Raw genomic sequence first — 15,191 nt, forward strand, 5'->3', positions numbered from 1 at the left:
CTGAAGCTTCAGGCAGTTCCAGTCTGGAAACCAATCTGACTCTGCAGGTGCCTCAAGTCTCCACTGTTTTGACAGCACATGGTTCACCTTCCTTCCACACACTGACAGAGACCCAGCCATGTATAGCAAGTAGCTACTAAAACTCCAGCAACAGTGCCCTGCCCTTTCTTAGAAGTTCAAGTTGAGAAACAAATGATGTTTTAATCATTTCTAAATGCCTCACAAGATATTTTTTTCAAATAGATTTAGCTATCTATAATAATAAAGGTGTAATACCCTAATTAGACCAGACATCCTTCCTAATGACCTTATAGACCGTGCCACAGCGGCGAGGGAAGCCCGGGTCCCAGGTGCCAGAGAAAAGCCAGTGCCAGCAGCCCGGGCAAGGAAGGCCTACTCTTGCAGGAATTCCGTGCATTGGGCCTCTAGTCCCATATAATAAAAGGGTAATATGCAAATTGACTGAACGGTGCAATGACTGGTCACTATGATGCGCAATGACCACCAGGGGGAATGCCCCCTGATGGTCAGTGCACTCCCACAGGGGGAGCACCACTCAGCCACAAGCCAGGCTGATGGGGCAGCACTAAGGATGTCAGTTGGAATCCCCAAATGGCTCCCGGACTACGAAATGGCTCAGGCCAGGCTGAGGGACCCCCCCCCCCACCACCACCACCACCCTGGGCACAAATGTTGTGCACCAGGCCTCTAGTTAAAAATAAGTCATCAAAATATCCTTTTTGTACATTCAGCAAGTGAGGAGGCCTGAAAATAGACTTTGTATTGTTTCTGCTTATTTAGAACCAGGTATGAAGTACCTAGGCATTCAAATCGCATTCTTTCCTGTGTAATGAGGATTTAAAAGGAAGCAATGATTAATGAGTTTCAGATACTGTATAAAAGTAATCTCTGGGGAAATGAATTCTCAGCTGAATTGGTAGCTTTACTCAGCAGGGGCACTGAATACTGGAGAGGAACTAAGAAATAAGAAATGAGAAACAATGGATAGGATTTGTTGGCACCACTGGGAAAATTTGGCTTAAACTCCGTATTTAAAACCAACTAAAATGTTTTTGTTGCTCAGTTTATGTTCCTCTTTGCTTTCTCCCTAAATGTCATCCAGTCGTGTGCTTTTCCCCTGAGGTTCCCCAATCTCACCAGGAAAATAAATGCACACACGTGTGGATATTATTATTGTGGTAACTGAACAATTAAACCCTAATGGAGGTTCCTATCCACATGGAGTTGCAGTTTTTAATTAAAGGCTTGAACTTAAGTTCCCAAGAGTTCAGAGAGCAAAAATTTAGTATCATAATAAATTTAGTATTATTTCAAAGGGTTAATATCATGTCCTCAGTTGTCCTAAAAAATAAAAAAAGAAGTTAAGCACTAAGATGTATACATCTTTTTAAAAATATGTTTTAATTGATTTCAGAGAGGAAGGAGAGAGAGCGAATGATTAATTGGCTGCTTCCTGCATACACCCGAGTGGCAATAGAGCTCTCAATCTGGGCATGTGCCGAGACCAGGAATGGAACCCTGTCCTTGTGATTCAGAGGTTGACACTCAACCACTGAGCCACACTGGGCGGGTGCAGACATCTTTCATTCAATTCTCATTTTCAGGTGAGAAAACTGAGATATGGCGCTTATATGGTTTTGACATTTCCCTTGTAAGTTGCAGTGCTAGTATAAACTTTCAAATTGATCAGGTTTTAAAACTCAAGTTTTTTCTCCTATTTCATGCTGCTGAGACTAGAATAGAGTATGCTTTCTAATCTAGAAACACACTTTTTTCATCTAGAACAAATAAACTGGTTTTGAACTGTGGGTTATAAATCAACATTCTAAGGCAAAATTTATATTTCTATGCCAAGAATCTTTCAAACATTTTACCTCTGAGCTCAATTTTGATCATTTTCTCCTCCCCCAAACTATCCCTGACTTTATGCCCAAGTCATAGAGTCTATCTTTCACACAATAAAAGACAATAAAAGCTATTTAATTCTCTGTGACTGTTTTACTTTTTTTTTTTTTCATGAATGAAGTGACAATCAGAGAACTATAAATGGCAACAATCAGTGTTGGCTCTTAGTTATATGTACCAAGGTTATAGACACCTATGTATTTTCAACTGTCCTTTACACCTCACTAATTTTATTGCATTTATTTCAAAGGACTTTTTCTACTTTACAAACTACTTGGTTTAAGTAGTCTTTTGCAATTATAATGAAAAATGTTTTTCAAAGAGAAACATCTGTGGAACACCATTTTATGTTTATCTGTACATGAAAAATTTAGTTATGTAGTTTGCAGCTTTAACTTCTATTAATTTGAGTTTTATATATCATTGTTTCTTTCTTCTTTTAAATGTAAGACCTTGAGATGCAGAAGGAAAATGTTTCAAAATCTTCTCTGATACTGAATATCTCTAAGTCACATTTTAATGGACTAAAATATAAATGAAGTAAAAAGCTACATTAAATCTCTAATTTTAATATAAATCAGGCACCATATTGACACAAAATGGTTCAATAAATACTATTGAGTTTTAAATATTCTTCAATATTTCATATTTAGTAATCAACCAAATGTAACATGAGAAGTCACTGACCTAGTAATACACATGAAATACATAAAATCATTGAATAGCTACCTAAATTATGCAGCTAATCCTCACTAAAGTCACAAAGGAGATGATCTCTGATGTATTCATGTTACACAAAGATAGCAGGATTTTTCTTAATTTTTAAGAGGCACTTGAGCCAAGACACTAATTGTTGATTCACCCCTTATCCCTGAGCACCACAGGCCTGCATTTGAAGCATGATGCAATTTTAATTGCAAAGATTTATCATTATGACATGTAATTTCTAACTACATGAAATGACAATGTAATGCATATGTGTGAGATTCAGTCTCATATTCACTATGTGAAAAGTGATAGCAATGACGTGGGCTGCTTCTCTGCTTCATTTCATTTTTCTGCCTATACTATAGAAAATATATATCTGTACATATGGCAAGTACTGCCTTCATTATCTTCTCTATCTTTGCCTTGCAATACATGCTAAATGGTATTCTTTGAATGATACTATAAAGCTCGTGTCACATTTCACAATGCTTTGTAGATAAATGATGCATTTGGATTACAATTGGGTCATGTCCCAGGGAAAGGGGAGATGGGAACTGGATGAAAGAAGGTGAAGGGATTAGCTAAAGAACATATATGTATGATGCACAGACATAGACAATAGTGTGCTGATGGCCAGAGGGAAGGCAGGATGGGAGCTGGGTGGAGGCAGGCAAAGGTGGGGAATGGGGACAACTATAATAGTGTCAAGAATTAATAAGTTCTAAAAACAAACAAAGGTCCAGCAACTAATAAAATTTTGGTAATATGAACAGTTTAAAAACTAGCAGCCTGGGTACAGTGGCAAAGTGGTTGAGCCTAGACTTATGATCCAGGAAGTCATGGTTGGATTTGCAGTCAGGGCACATGCCCGGGTTGCTGGCTCAATCCCCAGTGGGGGCCCTGCAGGAGGCAGCCAATCAATGATTCTCTCTCATCATTGATGTTTCTTTCTCTCTCTCCCTCTCCCTTCCTCTCTGAAATCAATAAATATATATTTTTAAAAAACTAGCATAATTTATAATAGGATTCTTGATGGGATATCAGCAGATGTAGAATTATACATAATATAGAGCCACCTGCTAAATATTAAAGAAGAAAACTTAGAGAACTGGGGGAACAATTTACAATTAAAAATATTATTTACTTTGTTAATAGTTGGCAGAATATGCTCATTATATGTCACTAAAAACCTTTAATTAAAGCTTGAGGCCTTTTATTTCATAGTGGATAGAAAATAGCTGAACTTTCTGATATTAGCTTTTCTCAGTATTACTGATACTATAAAATCAAACTTCTAATTTGTATCACAGAGCAAATGAGATTGAGTAAATTGAATTATCTTAGAAAGAAGAGAAGCTGTGGATCACCATCTTTCTTACTTTTCCCTGTAAATACTTTTGAAACTTGTTAAGATTATGATTGAAAACAATTTGACTTAGCCTACAATACAATTTTAGCTAGGAGGTATAAAATGTATTGCACAGAATGGGTCATAGAATATTAAGGGCAGGGAAAGGGAAAATATTATGGGAACTACCATAGAGCAACATAGAAAAGCCAGGTATTGAATTTCTGGGTAGACTGGTATTACATGGGTTAAGAAATTACAAGTGAAAAGATCCTCTTTTCTCTCTGATATTCTAGCTCACATGTATCACTAAGAGGGCAAAGTTTAAGAAACTTCCTAGTGTAAATGACTTTTCTCGTTTGAACAATAGTTTCATCTCTTTTACCAGTAGTGTCAATAAATCAACCACACACAATAATTCAAATTCCCTGGCTAGTAATGTTTATTACATCAAAAGGTGTTGAGCCATGCAAATTCTCATTTATCTATTCCCTGATAGATTTAGATAAGTGGAAAATTCAATTCATTATTTACGAAATATTGGCCACTTCTATTGCAACTTGTTTTATATACTTCTACAGTGAACAGTTTCACCACTATAATAGCAGTTATCTTGCTATAATTCTAGGAAAGTAATGAGGTTTGTTGTACGTCTATTTTCTTTACATATTACTATATTTAGATTTAATGATATATGGTAGATAACTATTTCAGGAAATATTTTATGGAGGAGTTTCTTTTGTGCTTTATTTGTTGTTAAATAAATGTTATATTATGATAATAAACTTTGACTATGGACTTGGGAATCCTAAAGATATGGGCAATGACTATACCAGAAATAATTCTCAACACTTTCCAATACAGTTTCTCTGTAATAAAATAATTATAAATCTCCTAGTCCTTACTTGTCTCTATTAAGTCATTAAGAAATAGAATATGGGAACTCTTTATAACTATATACTTATATTGTGGAAACTGAACATGAGAGTAAAAAGAATCTCATTTTTTTAAAAAAAAGTCACATTTCTGACAAACAAGAAAACCTAAGTCATAACATCTAGCAGCTTAAAGCACTTTAAGAAGTAATACCTGGCCTCCAGAATCCAGCTGACTCAAATATAAAAAGTGGTTAGATCCTAAATCATAAATGACACATTTTATATTTTATAATTTAATTACATCACCCTAACATGCTTTCAATTATTATAAAAATAGGCTGCTTCTATTACCTTTTACCAAAAGCAAACTTTTTCTCAAAAATGGCATAACGTTTATTGCAGGAGCTACATTTAATGCTGTATGTGAAATTTATAATTCCACTTTGACAATCACCTTACCAACTGTGGATTCTCATTATACTCCTTTGCAGATGAGAATACGGAGGCTTAGAAAGGTGAATTTCTTACCTCAGAAGAGAATGTGAACAGAGGGAGTCTGGATCCAGAGCCTGTGCTCTGATCAGCCATGCTTGGTAATGAAACCCTCACCTCCTGATCGGGTTTGGTAAAACACAGTGTCCAGTGCTGCACTAACATGATCACCACTAGCACGTGAGGCTATTTAAATGTAACTGGCTTAACATTAGATAAAATTAAACTTTAATGTCCTTCATCTCACTACCCATATCTCAGGTTTTAAGTAGCTACATCTTGGCTACTGGCTACTCAAGGGTGCAGCCGAGAATGTCTCCATCATCACAGAAAGTTCTGTTGGGCAGTAGTGCTTTAGAAGGTAAACCATGAACATGGCGGCACCTGACTCTTAAGTAATAATAATAGTATTGGGGAAAGTACTTTCCAATGTGTTCACACAGTGTCTGGTGGGTAAATATTTGTGAGAAATTTAATATTTACTGAGAGGAGACAGATATGTAGAGATAATTTGGAAGGGCTCGTACCTCAGTGTGTCTTGAATATACAAGTAGAACAAAACAAAGCCAATAAATATTTGAACTGGCATCATATTTCAAAGAATCCTAAACGTTTCCCATTAAAACTAACCATTAATAAATATTTGTCAGTTAGTGGCTAAGAGTATAGTAACCTTGATTTTAGAAAGCCACTGTTGAATGGCAGTGGTTATAAAGTGAGTTAATTGACCTTTTAAATCAAATCTAGTGTGTACACTATTATCATTTTGTGTATGTATGTATTTTTGTCAACTTGCTGCCATTTTCCGTACATACACCCATGATGTATTCAAGTATCATGCCACAATTAAAGTCAAAGTTCTTCCTAAAATATAACCTTAAGTTCTTCTGCCTAATTTCGAAATGTTTATGTTTAAAGGAAATTTTTTATTTCACTGCCTGTGGTCTTATCCTGAGAAATTGTCCTAAGCATTGTTATGCATGGCACAATATGAAGAGATGGGAACTTATCTAGGTTTCACACGAGTTAGCCCTATTAGCCACAAGTCCTTGGGTCTGGTGTCCTTATGTGCAAAATAACAATAAAAATACTTTCCCAGTCAGCATTCTTGGACTGTGTGTGGGAAAATATTTTAAAAAGGAACATGAAAGCATTTTTTAAAATGTATAAATCTATAACAATATAAGAATTATAATAATTGTGCCTTCAATAAACATTGGAAGACAGCAACATGATACCTCACTTCTTATCTAAGACAGAGAGTTTACTAGATGATACATTTACATATATTTTAAATTGCATTAGAGACTTGTCAAAGATTGCATACATTCATTATTCCTTCTAAAATACAAATTCATGTTATTCCCAAACATGACTCACACTGCCTCCAGAGCTCTGGTTTGATTCTAGCAATTCAGAATGTGCAAAGAGCTAATGACTCTGGCCCCGGCATTGCTTGGTGACTGGAAATGGATGCAGAAAGTTTGCCAACTCTTTTCCCCCTCTTTTTACTAAATTTATTGGGGTGGCACTGGTTAACAAAATTATACAGGTTTCAGGAGCACAATTTCACACACATCATCTCTACACTGTGTCATCTCTACACAACCCCACGTCAAGTCTCCTTCCATCACTGTTGGTGTCTGCAGGCCCAGCAAAGCTAATGTCCTGCTCTAAAGGTGAGGAAGCAAATATTCTGATATTTTTACTGTTTTCCTCAGATGAAATCATAGATTCATGGTGATATCTAATCAGTTTCTATTATTGCATTTGGGACCCTGCAGAGCCAAGACTCTCTTCTTTTTCTGAATGTCATAAGCAAGCAAGCATGCTTTCTCCACAAATGAGCTTTCTTAATGGAGTAGTTTTACCTTAATACGCTTTCTCTCTCAGGAAAGGCCACATACAGATCTTAGTGTATCTCAGGGACAACAGGTGGTTCTCTAAATCTAAGAACACATCCTAGAAGTTTGCTGAAATGGTCACTCTATCTGATCCCATATTGATAACATTTCCTTTCATATATATGTTTCTGTTTTACCTGTACACAAAAACACATTGCTTATGGTTTTCTTTCTTTTAGTCACTATACATCATTTGGCATGACAAGCAAACAATGTTCTTTAAAAACATTGATTAGAATATCATATTTTTTATAAATTGTAGACCTGATCTTAAAATTGACACCTTCATAAGAATGTGCCACTCTTCATGGATTCCATCTGACTCAGAGGATTTTCAATATGTTCGTTTTGATCAAATAATTTTTCCAAGTAATTTATCCTTAAGTTAGGAGTATTCTTGGAATCAATATTTTCTTCAGATTTCAGAATATGCTGCGTAGCTCTCTTCATGTCAATATTAGCAGTACCTTTGTCAAACATTGTATCTGACAGCAATCTGAACTAGGCTAGTTGAACCCACTCAAACATTAGTCAGACCTTACACAGAGCAACTGAAGAACGCTTAGCAACTCTAATGTCAGAAAAAGGACTCAGAATGAATATGTCTCTTGTTTAGGTCAAGGCAAACGTCAGGGCCAATGAAAGATGAAACATGATGATGGCGATTTGAAATGAAGGGCTGGGGCAACAGGTGCTTGGCCCGAGCCACTGAACAACAGGAGACCAGTACTGGGGAGTACCGAAGACAGCAGTGGTACGGAGAGTGGACAAAAAAATTTAATTAATTAATCAGTTGATTAATTAATAAAGCCTCAGGCTTTTCACTTCCAGAGAAATGATCTTATACTTAAAGCAGTTTCAAAGTGGTATCAGAAGAGGCTATTAAATTTGGAGCAACTTTTTGTCTAAACATGTCACCTTTCAAAACCTCAATGAAGCAACAGGAAAGATTTGAACACACAGAACATGTATGGTTGTCCCATCAGTGTGCTGACACAGAGGAAAGCTAAAAGCAAAACAATACAGAGAAGAAAAACTAAGGTTCCCTAAGCATCCTCTATGTGAAAGGAGCATGGTTGACAAGTTCCTTGCCTTATTTCGTGAACGCCTAAAACAACATCATGAGATGGAATTTTCTTTTCAATTTTAAAGAAGAAGAGGGAGACAGACCGTAAGTAGGGTTCTCACTTTTGAATAGAGAATTTTCTCATTCCACATCCATACTTTTTAAAAACACACTGAGTCAAATACAAATGGCTTATCCATTTCAATATCAGGTTATTTATTTGAACATTACTGAATAATGTGAAGGTGGTTGAGAAACTTAAACTTTAAAAGGTACTGTGTTACTTGTACTACTTTCATTAATAGCTTATGCATATTTGAAGACAGACATTCAAATGTGATGGTCAGAATTTACATTCTTCAAATGCAACATCATTCAGATGCATCTCCTGGACTAAGCATTTTATTTTATTTCTAGTTGACCAAGAATTCACTAAACTTAATACATTTTTTACTTTTTTATTGAGGCCTCCCCAAAATATTTTAGCATTTCACTTTTTTTTAAATGTGTTTTTGTCCATATCTCAAAAATAATCTAATCAAGATGACCTAACATGCAGTTAACCAATTAGAATATTTATAAAATATTAAATAAAGGCACTAGTACATAAATATGTTGGTTTTAAAAGAGGAGAGTATTTAGCCAACTTTTGAAAAACACAAATCATATATTTGTAGATCCCAAATTTCACATACTCAAATACATATCCTTATAATTCATAAAATACAAATTCAAATATTTAATGTAAAGTATGGTTAGAAAAATGTACATATTCATGTATTAAATTTGTACCTATGTATGAAAAAAGTCTATAAATATCACATGGTATAAAATAATAATATAATTCATGAATTATAAAAATTTCAAAACCATTATTCATTTCTTCTTTGATTTAATCATAGAAAAGTTGTGAAGAAAACAATGCTTCCTATGCAACTTTTAACTGAATCATATTATTTTTAGAGTCCTAATTTCAATCATTTGATGTTCTCTATCTGTTCCATTTCCAAGTTTTTCCTCCTATCATTATTTCCATGCAAGTAGTAATTTAGTAAAAAAACAAAAAACAAAAAACAAAAAAAACTTGCTTTTTTGTAAGATAACTATCTTTGAAACTAAATAAAAATAAAAATGTTGATGAAGTAATCTATAGGTTCCAAAAATTTTGCATTTATCATTATGCATTCAATTCCATTATGCAATCATGTCCAAAGTCAATAACATAATCAGCATTCCTTTCTTCATCCAAAATATTCCAATTTTAGCTCTCATGTCTGGCTAATTATGAAGCTACTTCTAACTTAAAATGATATCATTTAAATTCACTATAAATAAAATAAACTAATAATTTAAATATCCTGTTAATAATAAGCTTATATATTTCTTAATATTTTAAAGTAATATTTCTAAAGTATTTTGTTTGTCAATATCAAGAAACATTAACAGTGAATGAACTCAAATACATAGAAAGGCACTATATATTTTGATGCAAAATATACAGATATTAATTTAGATTAAATTAATAGCTTAGACTTCTTTATCCCACTGTGGGATGATAATTAATTACTAATTAGCACATTTTGATTACAGGCACACACGGCAAAATTTATGATTAGAAACCCTGCCACAAAATGCCTTCCACCACAGCCTTTACGAACTATGAACTGTGTGAACTATGAAGTGTCTGAACTGAGAAGATATCAGTGGGATTGCAAAGATCAGTTTAAAAACAAATTCCTACAAAGTGTAGCAAGATGATAACATTAGGTTGATAGCAGGCTATCTCCTTGATTGGGGGGGAAAGCACCGATGATATGAAATAAAAGCACTCTGAGAAAGAATCACTGGGGCATTTAGCGAGTTACTAAATAAGAGAAATCAACACTGAGTTAATAAATTAGATATGTTTCCTAAAAATATGGAATTATATAAAATACTAGACACAATGGCTTGTGTATTTACTGAGCTTTAACGAGAGAGGTGCTTCGCTGCAGCTTTGATGATATGGCTGGCCATTCACCTGAGACCCCCAAACAGCATTCTTAAACCTGCTTCCTATCTCAGTTTTCAGTCACTGAGCATTTTCTGAACAGTGTACTTCTGTTCAGCTGAGATAACAGTATTAAGGTATCCTTCAGCCTGCACTCACAATATCTGTACATAAAACAAGGGAATCATAGGGAATACTTTCTCATAAAATGAATAAGTAGTAGATATTCAATGCTTTATAGTGTTCCTCAATGCAACACGCACTGTAGTAACCGCACACACACAGGTGTGTGTCTATAACGTTATATTGATGAGAGTATATTTATTATTTTATATATTTTCCTTACCTGTCAAGTTCTTCAATCCAAGTTCTTGAAGCCCAAAGTTGCCATCTTTTCTGTAGTTTAAAAATATTGCCAAGGCATATCGATCCTCATACAGTTTTGTCCCACGAATAATGCGTAAATTCTCCAGAGGCAGGTAACGAAACTGGTTAAGAGCCACTAACACGTAGCCTGTGACTTCTCGAATAGACTGAAAAGATACAAATAAATGCCTGTGTTAAAATATTAAAGATTGTTTATCAGTATATTTATGTAGTCATTTAGATAAAAATGAGTCACTTAAGTCTATTTTTCAGTATTAATAATGCACCCATTTCCACACTTGATAATACAAGATCACAAAGAGTTAAAATCTCATTTGAAATAAGAGTTGTATTTTTTAAAGTCATGTATGTGCTTACAGTAAAATAATGGATTTTGTTTTATGAGGCATTCTTTATACTTGAGAGTTGAATATAATTCAGGGCATGGAGATCTTATTTTTACTTTTTAATATATTTTTATTAATTTCAGAGTGGAAGGGGGAGAGAGAGAGAGAGAGAGAGAGAGAGAGAGAGAGAGAGAGAGAGAGAGAAACATCAATGATGAGAGAGAATCATTGATTGGCTGCCTCTTGCACAACTCCCACTGGGATCTAGCTCAAAACCCCAGCATGTGCCCTTGACCAGAATCGAACTTGGGACCCTTCAGTCCACAGGCCGACGCTCTATCCACTGAGCCAAACCAACGAGGGCAAAATCTTATTTACTGACAGACTAAAATGAGTAAGAACACATAAACATCAATCAAACTTCATATAAAAATGCAAGCTGGTAAGCTTATCCCAAATAAAGCAAAGCTGTATCAGTTTGTAAATTGTGGGACAGATTTTAAACTGCTAATTTGGTGTTGACTGTTATACTATCAAAGAACAGTCGCCTCATCTGTCTCTGGAGAACACATATTAAAGACATTATGGTCACTAATTTGATTATGAACACAATTTTTATTTTCACTGTCTACTTTTTAATGTAGTTATCTATAATATGAATTAATTAATTCAAGGTTTGTGAGGCATTTTAAAGCAAAAAAAAAAGTCACAAAAAAGGCTTTTGGTTTCATTTAAAGAGACTTCACTTGGAGCAATGGGTGCAGGACGCAGTGGGCAGGTGATGCTTTATTGAGCTGTACACTTGAAACCCTGTATGGTTTAGTGAACCAATATCACCCCCAATAAATTCAATTTCAAAAATAAAGGTATAGTTTTTCAGTAAAAAGAACAAGATCATAATGACAGTTATGAACATGTGTGACATTTTTGTAAATAATTAAATATACTGCAAAAGTACTAAAACATTTTATATTATTTTAATGTCAATTTCATGTTATTTTAGACTTCTTAATTTCATATATCCCAGTGCTCAGTCTTTGGTATTCTCTTCTCCTTCCACTTTTACTCCCTTGGTGATCTTATCCTGGTTCAAGTTTGCCGATCTCCAAACTTTTACCTCCAAACTCTCTCCTAAACTCCACACTCATGTCCAACTCCCTTTTCTACATCTTCACTTGAATATCTAATACACTTCTCAGACACATGAATCTACAATTGACCCGGCATCTTCCTTCCCCATCCCTCCAATAGCCTATCCCATCTCAGCTGAAGTCAATCTATCCTTCCTATTGTTCAGGCCAATGTCCTGAGATCATTCTTGACTCTCCTCTCACACACCTTCCTATATGTCCCATATTTAAAATGATCAGGGCGTCAAACACTTCTTATGTCAGCCACTGCTGTCATCTGAGCCACCATCATTCCTCATCAATATTATTGCAATAAATATCTTGATCTCTTACGGTGTTTTCTCAGTTAAAGCTACCCCTGATCTTTAAACAAAAATCAAATTATGACACTTAAATTCTTAAAATGCTGAATCATCTCCCAAGTCACTCCAAGTGATGCAAAGTTTTCCCAATGATGAGTCAAAACCTCTATCTGGTCTGCCCGGTGCAGTAAGCTCCAACCATATTTGGCTATTAAGCACTTGAAATGTAACTAGTAAAGATTGAGAGATGTGTTGTAAATGCAAAATACACTCTAGACTTCAGAGATTAAGCATTAAAATTACATTTTAGATAAATTGCATTGTATAAAGTGGATTATTAAAGTAAAGTTGACCTGGTCCTATTTAACTTTTCATTGTGGCTACACAAACATTTCAATTACATTTTATAGGTGTCCTTATAATTCTTTGGGGTAGTGCTGCACTATGTAACCTGGCCATCAGTTCAGTCTTTTTATTCTGACTTCTTTTGTTTTAACTCTCCATCTTGTACATTCTCTTTGTTGTGCCCACATGACAACTGTAGTCCTATCCCCAGATGCTCACACCACTCTCAAAAGCTTGAGTTTCTCTCCCTCTTGTTATCTTCTTGGCTAATCTCCTCACTGCCTTCAAGTTTTTACACGAATCTCAACTTCTCAGTAGAGGCCACCCCTGCCACATTCCCTGCTCTAACTTTCATTGTTTCTATAATACTTCTCACTTTCTGATGCACTATAGAGTTTATATATTTATCAAATTTAGTAATAACAGTCCATCTCTCCTATCCCAAGAATATAAGCTCTACAAGGACAGAACATCGATTTGTTCAATCATGTGTCCCATGCGACCAGAACAGTGATGGTACATAGTGAGAACCAACAAGTATTTGTTTTGCATCCCAGCTGTTCTCTGTCCACACCTTCACCACTAAGCAAAGTCTGTGGAGACAAAAGAAGTGCCCATCTGGAGTCAGCACTCATTTTTTCTTGACCATGCTCCAAACCACTGTGATTCCAGAACTTCATTTCCATATATCTCTGAGTTGTCATTCAGGGCCTGTGATACCATCTTTCCCAGATCGGTCCTACACACAGCAGACTCTGCCACCAATGACCATGCACCTGGAAAGGATGGGTAGTCCAGGCACAAATGTTTGAGTGGTGAGGACATGGATTTTGGATGTGTGGGCTACAGTGTTCATTCAATTGTGTATACTTGTGCTCAATGGTTGAGAATCAATCTGAACCGGGAGATCATGTTTCTATTCCAGGTCAAGGCACATGCCTAGGGTGTAGAGCTTGCAGGAGGCAGCCAATCTATGATTCTCTCTCATCATTGATATTTATATCTATCTCTCTCTCCCTCTTCCTTCATCTCTGAAATCAATAAAAATATATTTTTAAACAAGAAACTTATGAGTGAAAAGGTAAAGTCAGTAGCAATTTTACAGTGTTTGTTAGGGAGATGAGCTACTTTTAGTTATCCTATTTAACAAAAGCCTAATATGCTAATTGCCTGGTCATCTGTTCAACCAATCAAAGCATAATATGCTAATGATATGCTAAGACTGCTCAACCATTCACTATGACGTGCACTGACCACCGGGGGCAGATACTCCAACTGATAGGTTAGCTTACTACTGGGGTCCAGCTGATCAGGGGTGTGTGAAATGGGCCGGGCATGCCCTGGAGCCCTCCTGCAGTCCCTACCTGGCTGGCCAACCTCCCACATCCCTCCCCAGCCCAAATCATGCACCAGTGGGGTCCCTTGACCTGGCCTACCCCTCTCGCAATATGGGACCCCTCGGGGGATGTCAGAGATCCAGTTTCAGCCCAATCCTGCAGGCCAGGCCAAGGGATCCCGCTGGTGCACAAATTCATGCACCAGGCCTCTAGTTAATTAATAAAGATGTGCTATTCAGCATGGCTTTTAAAACACACATCAGCAGAAGCTACAAATAACCAGAAAATAATAAGAGCTCTGATATAAGAAGTGTTTTAGTTATGAGACAAGAACAAAGCTGAACACGTAGAGAAGGATCAAATCAACATAGAAGATGAAGCTCCAAGTGCCCTTAGTTATAAGAGAAAGTAAATCATAACTCTGAACATAACTGCATCTGCATATTATTTAATGTATTTATATTTGAATTATTTACATTGTAAAATGTATGACTGTCTAATTCTAGGGTAGTCATTATTCTTTGAAACAATTCTGTTTTCTTCATAGAAGTCCAGGTTAAAGCAGCAGCTACTCCTTTGTTGAGATTCAGGGACTGGAAGAATTGTTTATTATAACTGAGATTCTGGTGTTGAAAATGAGTCTCTTTTATTGTACACTCTGCTTTTTATTCTCTTGTCTTGCAAAATAGTGTGTGCAATTTACACATTGGCTTAACCAACATCCTTTTGCTATGCGAACTCTGGACATCATTATATGTCAATGCCGAGGATGCATCTGTTTAACCCACTTTGAACAAAGCCACCAGAAGTAGGTGGTATGTAATTCACCCAGCGTGAATTATTTGATGATAATGATGGTGCAGGCCCTATTCACCTTATTCCACATATCCCGTTCTCCTATCCAGACAAACAATGTAAATAATAGGGAGAAAGATAACACAAATCTCTCAACCCAAGATGTACTGCTGTAACATTTTATGTCTGGAGGGGCTCACAAGACCAACAGCTTTTTAACAAATTTTAGAGGATACATTTAAAATTCTTAAATTGTA

The 15,191-nt window shown here is 35.7% G+C and overlaps 1 protein-coding gene across 1 annotated transcript in view; it reads right to left on the bottom strand.

Moving 5' to 3' along the window:
- Positions 1-15,191, bottom strand: part of ERBB4 (erb-b2 receptor tyrosine kinase 4) — a 922,327-nt gene that overhangs the window by 413,583 nt on the left and 493,553 nt on the right. The window contains exon 3 of the mRNA XM_059703027.1: positions 10,659-10,845. Coding sequence (XP_059559010.1) covers positions 10,659-10,845 — 187 coding nt within the window. The remainder of the gene's footprint in view (positions 1-10,658; positions 10,846-15,191) is intronic.

This window comes from Myotis daubentonii, chromosome 7 (assembly GCF_963259705.1).
Source record: "Myotis daubentonii chromosome 7, mMyoDau2.1, whole genome shotgun sequence".
Taxonomy (NCBI): domain Eukaryota; kingdom Metazoa; phylum Chordata; class Mammalia; order Chiroptera; family Vespertilionidae; genus Myotis; species Myotis daubentonii.